General features: G+C 44.2%; 1 protein-coding gene across 1 annotated transcript; it reads left to right on the top strand.

The window, feature by feature from the left end:
- Nucleotides 1-145: 145 nt before the first annotated feature.
- On the top strand, nucleotides 146-11,210 carry LOC111979063 (uncharacterized). Its single transcript, XM_024009352.2, has 4 exons — nucleotides 146-1,140; nucleotides 1,760-2,957; nucleotides 6,193-6,271; nucleotides 11,014-11,210. Exons 2-4 carry the CDS (start codon nucleotides 1,763-1,765, stop codon nucleotides 11,168-11,170), a joined length of 1,431 nt encoding a protein of 476 aa, XP_023865120.1. The 5' UTR covers nucleotides 146-1,140; nucleotides 1,760-1,762; the 3' UTR covers nucleotides 11,171-11,210.
- The last annotated feature ends 33 nt before the right edge of the window (nucleotides 11,211-11,243 follow it).

Here is an 11,243-nt window from a genome sequence, read left to right on the forward strand (position 1 = left end):
GTTGCAAACGGAAACCATTTTCTCCAATACGTTTTGCAACTATAACGAGAGTTTCTATTGGACACATTCAGGTAGGTTCCTCACCGTTTGCTCTGTTTGCTTCTGTTTGGTTCCTAGAGGACACGGTAAAAGGTTTCCGTTGCACAACGTTTTTGCAACGGTTAGCTAACTTTGGAGTTGAACGAGGAGCGAGTCCACCCCCTGTTGGTGAGAGAATTCCAGTGCACAGTAAAAAGGTAGAGCAGCATTGTCACATCCAGTTGTGACATTATTGGATATGGCACGTTGCCCCATATCTCCATCACCAAAACATTTTTAAACAATCTCAGGGACATGTCAGTTCTTTCATCCAAAGCTCCGTTCATTTTAGGGTGGTAGCTGGTAGGCTACATCTCCCCAGCTTCTCCCCTCAGCCAAACAGTGACAGACTCAAGCTTGAAATTAGGCATTTTGCCTTTAATTACAACATTAAATTTTGTTCGCAAGCTTTGGGTAGCCCACAAAAAAATGTGATGATAATATCATGTTGGGCGAGGTTCCACCAAAGATGCTCCTGCGCAGATTGTTTATGTGACTGAGCGCACAGACTCAGCCGTGTGTGTGCGGTGGGTAGCCTGCTATTGCATCCACTTACGCAACGGATAGCTTCAGTCAGCCAGGGTGAAATGAAAACACGCATTTTGTATTTCCATTTTTGTCTAATCCGTCTGATTTCTGAAGGGATTAACGGACCAATCATGAATATTGAGAGACCGCCTGTTCGCTCACTGGGAGCAGGTCACCGTCCGCTCGTGGACTCACTCCGTCTGAAGCTGGGCTGGCTGCGGTCAAACCATAACAGTGCAGAATAAAACGGAGAACAACAACACAGGAGAAAGTTACATTACTTTTTATGACAAATGTTTCCGACAGCTAGTCAGTCGGGTCAGAGGATGCGCTCAAGCTAGCCGACTAAACTCCACTCTATGGTGAAGGACGTTTCTGATACTGGAGTTTAGTCCATTACGCTCAAGCTTGTGCCACAGAGCGCAGGTTTAGCTGTGGGTCGTTGTGCCTGGCCAATTTAAGTCGGCACGGAACGTGAGTTTCTTCAACTGTGGTGAATTGCATCTAAATAAGATATCACCAAGATCTTTCCAGGTAAATGATTGACCTTGTCATGATGTGTTTTTGTCCTGTCATTAATACCATGTATTTTTTGTCACTTTTAAATCATTTTGTGATAGTGTGTTATTATCCTGTTTGGTTCAATTGAAATGTCAGGGGAATTCTTTCAAAGTCAAATAGGTCATTCATCCATGTGTGATGATAGCCTACAGTTGGGTGCTTAGTAATAGATAATTCTTGTCCTTTTACTTAGTTTTATTAACACGTAACAGAACTGGACAAATCCAGTGCCTAATCATTCTGCAACTGATTATAAAGAAAACGATTTCAGTAGGCCTATTAGAATAAAATTACATGTAGCCAAATCCCTATTTTATTTTCTATAACCTCTTCATCAAATGTCTTTGATGACAACAACACTTTTATATTGTCAGTAGATGCCAGCCACACACAGGCTTCTCATGCACTGGTGGCCTATTTCCATTCCAAAGGATTATCCTACGCAGTAATCATTGGATAAAGAGTACAAAGTGAATTGAATCCACTACTTTAGGCATCCTAGGCCTAGTGAGACTATTTTACCAGAGGCAACAAACAATGATCCCTTTTCCACATTAGGTTCCAATCAGACTTTTCCTCTTTGCCTTGCCAGCCAATGGAGGAGGAAGAGGTCCATATCACACAAACATTGGCTCCTGCCAGCTCTCCGCTTCGGTCAAGAGCCTCTGATGACCGGGGCCTCATCCTGAGTCTTGTCCCCAAGCCCAGCACACTTTCTCCCTCGCTTTCCCCTCCCCCCCTCCCTCCTTCAGGCTCTGCCGTCTATTCCCTGCAGTCCAAGGTGAATAATCTCTCCCAGAGAACCGGAGGGAAAGAGAGAAAGAGGGAGAGGGTGAGGGAGGACAATATGGCCTCAGAGCTCCAGGTAGAGGGACCTGTCTCATTCCAGGCCCTGCCCAAGCAGAAGGGCCGCAGCAGGGGGGAGGTGCCACCGCCTGTGCCCTTCCGGCACTTTGACCAGAGGAGGAGGTCCAGCAGTAGTGAAGACGAGGTAGAGGAAGAGGTGGTGGCCAGGGTACAGCTCCACACCGACCCGACTGAACCACAGAGGGAGAAGGAGAGCTGGGGTGCCATAGGGAAGGGAGCAGAGAAGGGGGAGAGGGGAGGCCCAGCTGGGAGTGTGCCGGGGCAGTCTCGCGGTTTGGGGGAGGGGGCCAGCTTGGAGAGCTTGGAGAACATCCAGTCAGACAGCACCGGCGCAACCAAGGAGGACCACCCTCCTTCTTCAAAGCCCGCTCCCGCATCCTCCTCCACCTCTTCTTCCTCCTCTCACAGACACTGGGCACCTCCTAAAGGATTCTGGAGGGTAGCACGCCCAGAGACTCTGATTCTGAATAGGGTGAGCACTCAGTCTACTGTGGGCACTCAGACTACAATGCCCATACTCTCGTCATTTGTACGTCTGAAGGACGAACCCCCTGCAAATGCCACCCTCTCAGGGCCCCAGAGTAAGTCAAGACTGGCTTCTGTGGATTCTGTAGATGAGGAGAGGGACGAGAGTGAAGGGTGTTGGAACATGCTGCGTTCGGACAGCCTGGACTGCTACCTGGAGAGGTGTGATAAGAAAGAAGCGAAGGAGCCTATGGATCCCGTGGGGGGGCTGTGGAGGGCGGAGAGCTGGGAAAGTGTGTACTCGCAGGAAGGGACGCTTTCGCTGGGGGATACAGTGGAGGCCAACCAGAGAGCCAGAGGGCGGTCAGTGAACAGACGAAGGAACACCAAGAGAGTCGAGGAGAAAGGCGGCGTGGACATCCCGTACCTCTGTGTTGACCAGATAGACAAGAGAGATGGTATGAAGTTCCAGTTTAGATAATACATCTTGGTACACCTTGTTGTTAAACAAGTCTTCGAGAGGTAAATTCAATAAAAAAAAGAATCATATTTACCATGGCTGCATTTACAAAGGCAGACCAATATTTTTTTCCACTAATTGGTCTTTAAACAAATCATATCAGATCTTTTCACATCAGAATGTTTTTCAGATCTGATCTTGTTGGTCAAAAGACCAATTAGTGAGAAAAAAAATCAGAATTGTGCTGCCTGTGTAAATGCAGCCAAAGTATCCCATTCTGGGCCTCTCATGGTTTAAGAACATGGTAGATCATGTGCTGTGGGACAAAGTGTCCATCAAGAGAATGGGAGGTAAACAAATACCACTTTGGAACACAAATAATTTGCTCAATCATGATAGGGTTGGGGAGGAGGGCTTAGTTGCACGTTTTACATGCACCTCCTTTTAAATTAGATAACAATTGTTTTGTAAGCAAACCAGGCGTAATTGATTGTTAAATTCAGGAATTATAAAGCATATCAATGTGTGCTTACAACTGTGATCATGTGTCAGATGAATTACTGTAAATTGACCATGAGATACAGATACAGAGCTATGCATTCTATTTCTGTCAGCACCTCCCACCATCAGGAGCACTTAGAGGAACAGATGTGCTGGTGTTGTGTAGCTATTTTTAGCGCTGTGTGTGTTACGCTTTGGCTAGTTCAACCTATTCTATTCAATTTGACTGAAATCAAATAACAAATTTGACAGCTCAATGTGATTTTTTGAATTGAATAAAAGCTTCTAAATTGCTTTCAACACCTCATGCGCTTTCACATTGAATAGTGGTGGGGAGCAATGTAGCAGCAGCAGCCTATCAGAAGAGTTGGAGGCATGACATATTGGGGGTGAGGCTTTCAGTTTGTTCTTTTTGCCCACCCGTGAGAGTGAATGTCATTCCAGTTAATGTGGTCTATAGTATTTGTTATTCAACCAAAAATGTGTATTCACCTACATTTGTAGTGATACTTGCATTTATCAGTATCTGATACTAAAGAGCCAGATAAGGTTACAATGTTAAGGTAGACAATGCTTGATTAAGGCTACTAAATATGGGCATCTTGTGAAAAGACTATGTTTGGAAACATTATTTAAAGTTATTGAACCAACTTAATTTCTTGATTTACAAGAAATTGATTTTGATTGCTTCAAATCAAGTTTTTATTGTCACATRCTTCGTAAACMMYRKKGTTTACGAAGYATGTGACAATAAAAACTTGATTTGAAGCAATCAAAATCAATTTCTTGTAAATCAAGAAATTAAGTTGGTTCAATAACTTTAAATAATGTTTCCAAACATAGTCTTTTCACAAGATGCCCATATTTAGTAGCCTTAATCAAGCATTGTCTACCTTAACATTGTAACCTTCTCTTCTTGTAGACTAACAGTGAAATGCTTACGGGCCCTTCCCAACAATGTAGAATACTATAAAAAATATAATAAAACGTAATTAAAAGTAACACAAAGAATAAATACACAATGAGCAATGATAGCTTGGCTATATACAGTACATGGGTACCAGGACTGAGTTGATGTGCAGGGGTAGGAGGAAATTGAGGTAGATATGTACATATAGGTAGGGGTAAAGTGACTAGACAACAGGATAGATAATGGACAGTAGCAGCAGTGTGTGTGTATGTGTTGGAGTGTCGTTGTAAGTATGTGCGTGTGTGTGTGTGTGTGAGTCCAGTGTGTGTGCGTAGAGTCAAAAAGAGTTAGTGCAAAAAGGGTACCGTTTGCTGTGCGGTAGCAGAGAGAACAGTCTATGACTTGGGTGGCTGGAGTCTTTGATAATTTTTTGACAATTCATCCTCTGACACAGCCTGGTATAGAGGTCCTGGATGGCAGGGAGTTCGACCCCAGTGAGATACTGGGCCRTTCGCACTACCCTCTGTAGCGCCTTACGGTCAGATGCCGAGCAGTTGCCATAGCAGGTGGTGATGATATCGTTCAGGATGCACTTGATAGTGCAGCTGTAGATCCTTTTGAGGATCTGGGGGCCCATGTCAAATCTTTTCAGTCTCCTGAGGGGGAAAAGGTTTTGTCGTGCCCTCTTCACGACTGTCTTGGTATGTTTGGACCATGATAGTTCGCTGGTGATGTGGACACCAAGGCACTTGAAACTCTCGACTCGCTCCACTACAGCGCCGTCCATCTTAAATGGGGGCCTGTTCGGCCCGCCTTTTCCTGTAGTCCACGATCAGCTCCTTTGTCTTGCTCACATTAATGGTTTCAATGGTCAGATCTCGGCTGGGTTTCCCTTTGTAATACGTGATAGTTTTAAAAGCCCTGCCACATCTGAAGAGCGGCAGACCTGGTGTAATAGGATTCGATCTTAGTCCAGTATTAACTCTTTGCCTGTTTGATGGTTGTAACCCAATTGAATACCTTTGGGTAATTCCAAATTAAAAAGTGAACTTGGAACAAGGTGAAAACATGGGTTGTATTTACATTAAATATTAGTTTGTATTTGTTATTTATTAGGTTTAACCAAAGGGGAAAAGTAAGTTAAGTGTTGAAATAAATAGGTTGCAACTTGAAATATATGTTAGGTAATAATAAAATAAAACAGTTGTCATTGAATCATATATTTGGTTTCAACAAATGTAGTATTTTTCAATTGAGAAAGCCTAACTCATTTACTTGTAACCAGTTGAAGTATATTTTTCGGTTGATCCACAGTAATTCTTTTTTTTTTACAGTGCAGTGCACTGAGTGCAGGGCATGATCAGATGATAATGTTTTAATACCTCTCTGTTCCTGCCGTTATGGCGTTTATGTAAGGCCCATGAATCTGACAGGCATTAGGAGGATCAGAGATGAACTTGGGGACAGTCCATGGGTTTGATGTGATGTGGGGCTTATGGAAACCATTATGGTTGAGTAAAGCCCTTGGCAGTTTTGTACCTGCATACATGCTTTAACAATGCACTTCTGCTGCTATATTTGTATTACAGCTTGACTGTGAGCAACATATCCTGCCATAAAATGTATTTGAAGCATCTCCACCCCAAACTTCAACCATGTGAATTGAAATTGGTTTTGTATAACAATGTAATAGCATTGTGTAATACTCAGCTTGTCAAACTGTTCCTTTGGATTTGTAGCAAGTGATGCGTGAGGGTCCATTTGCATTGCATGGAACTAGGTTTGGAAAGCTTTATTTTAATGGGTAAAGTTCTGTTTTCAGTGTCTCCAGATGCATCTGCCTCCTGGAACAATGAGTGGGATTTAACCATTCCACATCAGGAGCTGCTTGAACTTCCCGGGTAAGGAATATCACACTAGTGTCTGTCTACATAGAAAAGTGGTAAGTGTGTGAGGTGAGGAACCACCTTTTTTAGGGATAGTTTTTGCCCCCTAAATATTATTTGTATGTAAAGCAGTCAACTATCCTGTCCAATTTGTTTTGTAGATTGAAACATAAGCTACGTAAAGATGCTAATATAGCATATAACATCAGATCACACCTCTCCCATGAAACTGGAAGTAGAGGATAGGTAGCCTAGTGGTTAGAGAGGCGGGCCATCAACCAGAGGGTTGCCATTTCAAATCCAGCTCCTTACTGGGAAAATCTGTCAGGAAGTGAGCTGGCAACAAATCAAATGCTAGATGCCATTGCCTGCCATTGTGCCCTTGAACAAGGCACTTAACCCCCTACAACAACAGCTCCCCGGGCGTCCAGTGTGACAGCCCCCCGCACCTATCCAAAACCTGTATATGTACAGTTGAAGTCGGAAGTTTACATACACCTTAGCCAAATACATTTAAACTCAGTTTTTCACAATTCCTGACATTTAATCCTAGTAAAAGTTCCCTGTCGCTTTTTCAGTTCTGCCCACAAATTGTCTATGGGATTGAGGTCAGTGCTTTGTGATGGCCACTCCAATACCTTGACTTTGTTGTCCTTAAGCCATTTTGCCACAACTTGTTGGAAAATTATGCTTGGCGGTCATTGTTACATTGGGAAAGACCCACTTTGCGACCAAGCTTTAACTTCCTGACTGATATGTCTTGAGATTGTTTCTTCAATTATCCACATGAATTTTCCTCCCTCATGATGCACCAGTCTATTCTTTGTGAAGTCACGCAGTCCCTCCTGCAGCCAAAGGACCCCACAATTTCTTATGATGCTGCCACCCCGTGCTTCATGGTTGGATGGTGTTCTTCGGCTTTGCAAGCCTCCCCCTTTTTCCTCCAAACAGATACTGAATGTCATTTATGGCCAAACAGTTCCATTGTTTTTCATTCAGACCAGAGGACATTTCTCCCAAAAACTACAATTTTTTCCCATGTGCCAGGTGTAAAACCGTTAGTCTTGGCTTTTATTGGCGGTTTTGAAGTAGTCGGCTTCTTCTTTGCTGAGCGGCTTTCAGGTGTATGCTTCGATTAAGGACTCGTTTTACTGTGGATATAGATACTTTTGTACCTGTTTCCCCCAGCATCTTCTCAAGTCCTTTTTGCTGTTGGGGTTCTGGTGGGGGATTATTTGCACTCAGTGAAGGAGACAGAAATGTCTTCTCCTCCTGAGCCCGTGTGATGGCTGGTGGTGTCCATGGTGGTTTATATCTTCGTACTATTGTTGGGTAGCAGATTGAACGTGGTATTCAAGGCGTTTGGAAATTGCTCCCAGGAGGATATGCAGCAGTTGTACGGCCCACCAAAATCCACAGATGAGCAAGTCTCTATTGCACTCCACACTTCCTTTCCCACCTGGACAAAAGGAACACTTATGTGAGAATGCTGTTCATTACGACAACTCAGCGTTTAACACCATAGTACCCTCAAAGCTCATCACTAAGCTAAGGATCCTGGGACTAACACCTCCTCTGCAACTGGATCCTGGACTTCCTGACGGGCTGCCCCCAGCGGTGAGGGTAGTAGCAACACATCTGCCAAGCTGATCCTCAACACTGGAGCTCCCCAGGGGTGCGTGCTCAGTCCCCTCCTGCTATCCCTGTTCACCCACGACTGCATGGGCAGGCACGACTCCAACACAATCATAAGTTTGCAGACGACACAACAGTGGTAGGCCTGATCACCGACAACGACGAGACAGCCCTATAGGGAGGAGGTCAGAGACCTGGCGGGTGGTGCCAGAATAACAACCTATCCCTCAACGTAACCAGACTAAGGAGATTATTGTGGACTACAGGAAAAGGAGGACGAGCATGCCCCATTCTCATCGACGGGCTGTAGTGGAGCAGGTTGAGAGCTTCAAGTTCCTTGGTGTCCACATTCAACAACAAACTAGAATGGTCCAAACACACCAATACAGTCGTGAAAGGGGCACGACAAAAGCCTATTCCCCCTCAGGAAACTAAAAAGATTTGCATGGGTCCTGAGATCCTCAAAAGGTTCTACAGCTGCAACATCGAGAGCATCCTGACTGGTTGCATCACTGCCTGGTACGGCAATTGCTCGGCCTCTGACCGCAAGGCACTACAAAGGGTAGTGCGGTACGGACTAGTACATCACTGGGGCTAAGCTGCCTGCCATCCAGGACCTCTACACAGGCGGTATCAGAGGAAGGCCCTAAAATTGTCAAAGACCCCAGCCACCCCAGTTATAGACTGTTTCTCTCTACTACCGCATGGCAAGCGGAACCGGAGTGCCAAGTCTAGGACAAAAAGGCTTCTCAACTGTTTTTACCCCAAAGCCATAAGACTCCTGAACAGGTCATCAAACGGCTACCCGGACTATTTGCATTGTGAGCCCCCCCCCCCCCACTTATGTATATACTACCTCAATTGTGCCGACCAACCACTGCTCCCGCACATTGGCTAACCGGGCTATCTGCATTGTGTCCCACCCACCACCCGCCAACCCCCTCTTTTACGCTACTGCTACTCTCTGTTCATCATATATGCATAGTCACCTTAACCATATCTACATGTACATACTACCTCAATCAGCCTGACTAACCGGTGTCTGTATGTAGCCTCGCTACTTTTATAGCCTCGCTACTGTATATAGCCTGTATTTTTACTGTTGTTTTTATTTCTTTACCTACCTATTGTTCACCTAATACCTTTTTGCACTATTGGTTAGAGCCTGTAAGTAAGCATTTCACTGTAAGATCTACACCTGTTGTATTCGGTGCACGTGACAAATAAACTTTGATTTGATTTGAGACTTGTGGAGGTCATCAATTTTTTTCTGAGGTCTTGGCTGATTTCTTTTGATTTTCCCAAGATGTCAAGCAAAGAGGCCCTGCGTTTGAAGGTAGACCTTGAAATACATCCACAGGTACACCTCCAATTGACTCAAATTATGTAAATTAGCCTATCAGAAGCTTCTAAAGCCATGATATCATTTTCTGGAATTTTCCAAGCTGTTTAAAGCCAGAGTCAACTTAGTGTATGTAAACTTCTGACCCACTGGAATTGTGATACAGTGAATTATAAGTGAAATAATCTGTCTGTAAACAATTGTTGGAAATATTTGTTCTGTCATGCACAAAGTAGATGTCCTAACCGACTTGCCAAAACTATAGTTTGTTAACACGAAATTTGTGGAGTGGTTGAAAACAAGTTTTAATGACTCCAAACTAAGTGTATGTTAACTTCCGACTTCAACTGTAAATATGTGTCTTTTGGAGGGGTTGGGTTAAAAGTGGAAGTCAAATTTCAATTGGACCTTGTGTGCAATTGACCAATAAAGTGAACTTCTTTATAAATAATAAATACGAGCATTACAAAACTAAGCTGGATGCGTACACAAAATCTTCCTCCATTCTCCGTACATACAGGAATGGATGAGTGTGTTGGTGACAGGGATAATCCACAGGCGTATCATACTATTTTGGCCACTGAAGCGCATAGAACATAGGATCAACTGGAATACAGGGGATGTACAATACCGAGGCTAAACTCGCCACCACGCCCCAGTCCAATCGGCTATTACATAAGAAGGCTTAGCTTAGAAGACTGACGTTCAGAGCTCCATTCTCTTTAACTCTATCCGTAGGGCGTATAATGTTCTCTGGATATGTAACTGTGCAGGATCAGCTCGGTACAACTGAAGGCACCAGATGTGTGGTAGCTTTGCAAACCACCTGATCTCGCAAGTTTACATGAATGTTCGTTACAAGGGAAATAGCGCAGAGGTAATTGGTCTGGTAATTATGAGGCTAGATGTGTGGTGCAGGCAAATGATTCAAGACAAAATACATTTCAAATGATTTCAGGGCTACACAAAATGTGGACTTTGACCTTATCTGTAGACCTGAATTTTTTTTATGAACCTCGTTAATCACATCAGAAATATGCTAAGAGACGTTTAATTCAGCAAGCCATGGATAGTACAGCAATATTGTACTACTGTCTGGTTGCCACCAACCTCACCCCCCCCATCTTTTTCCCCCCTCCAGTCATTTCAATCGTTTGGGTTCGGATCCCACTGCTACCACCAATTGTGTACGGCAAGGATTTAGGAAAGGGTAGAACAACTTCTTTCTTCAATGGTGAAGGATCAATATCATAGAGGTAGATAGAGGGCACACTTGGACCATGCTTTAGCATGGGCAGCACCCAGCAAGGGCAGCACCATTGAGGGCTTTCACCATTTTGAAGTATTCAACTGGGTGGTACTTGCTATGGGTTAACAAAGAATCACAGAATTCCATCTAGGTCAGCAGCTTTATACCTGTTCAGACAATACACACTCCACCACAGTAGGTGGTGCTAATACACTCATAGAAGTATAATAATAACACATTGAGTATTTTAAAATGGATATAGCCCCCAACGGTGCTGTCCATGCTGTCACAGAAGACGCACCTTACAAAGTTAAAAGGTGTGCTATTTTTCCATATCTACAATAAATAAACAAACATGTAACCACTTCAATCGCTAGCTCAAAGACCACCCTGATCCCAAATTCTCCCAACAAACGATCCCGCAGGGTGATTACCCCCTCTCCTGTCGAGAATTTGTACGACATTTCTATCACCTTCCCTATTTCTATGTCTCCCTCTCCAATTCAMCCTCCATCTCTGTGTGATTGACAGCTTACACTTCAACCCTGAGGAACTTCCTCTGAGCCCCAGACATGAGCAGGCCATGCTCCTGCTGGAGAGGGCTCGGTTAAAAGCCCGCTTCAATCACGCCAAAGGGGAACGCCCTCAAACCCGCCGCTCCCATTCTGCACAGAGATACAACCCGTAAGTCAGCTGTATCTGCAACTCTGTTGATCTCTATCCCCCCTATTAGTCTGACTACCTGATCATCTGTCTGTCTG

Source organism: Salvelinus sp. IW2-2015, linkage group LG19, assembly GCF_002910315.2.
Source record: "Salvelinus sp. IW2-2015 linkage group LG19, ASM291031v2, whole genome shotgun sequence".
Taxonomy (NCBI): Eukaryota; Metazoa; Chordata; class Actinopteri; order Salmoniformes; family Salmonidae; genus Salvelinus; species Salvelinus sp. IW2-2015.

Coding starts and splice junctions, on each gene's coding strand:
- LOC111979063 (XM_024009352.2), top strand. CDS start 1,763: ATGGAGGAGGAAGAGGTCCATATCACACAAACATTGGCTCCTGCCAGC. Junction 2,958..6,192: donor CCAGATAGACAAGAGAGATG/GTATGAAGTTCC, acceptor TTCTGTTTTCAG/TGTCTCCAGATGCATCTGCC. Junction 6,272..11,013: donor GAGCTGCTTGAACTTCCCGG/GTAAGGAATATC, acceptor TGTGATTGACAG/CTTACACTTCAACCCTGAGG.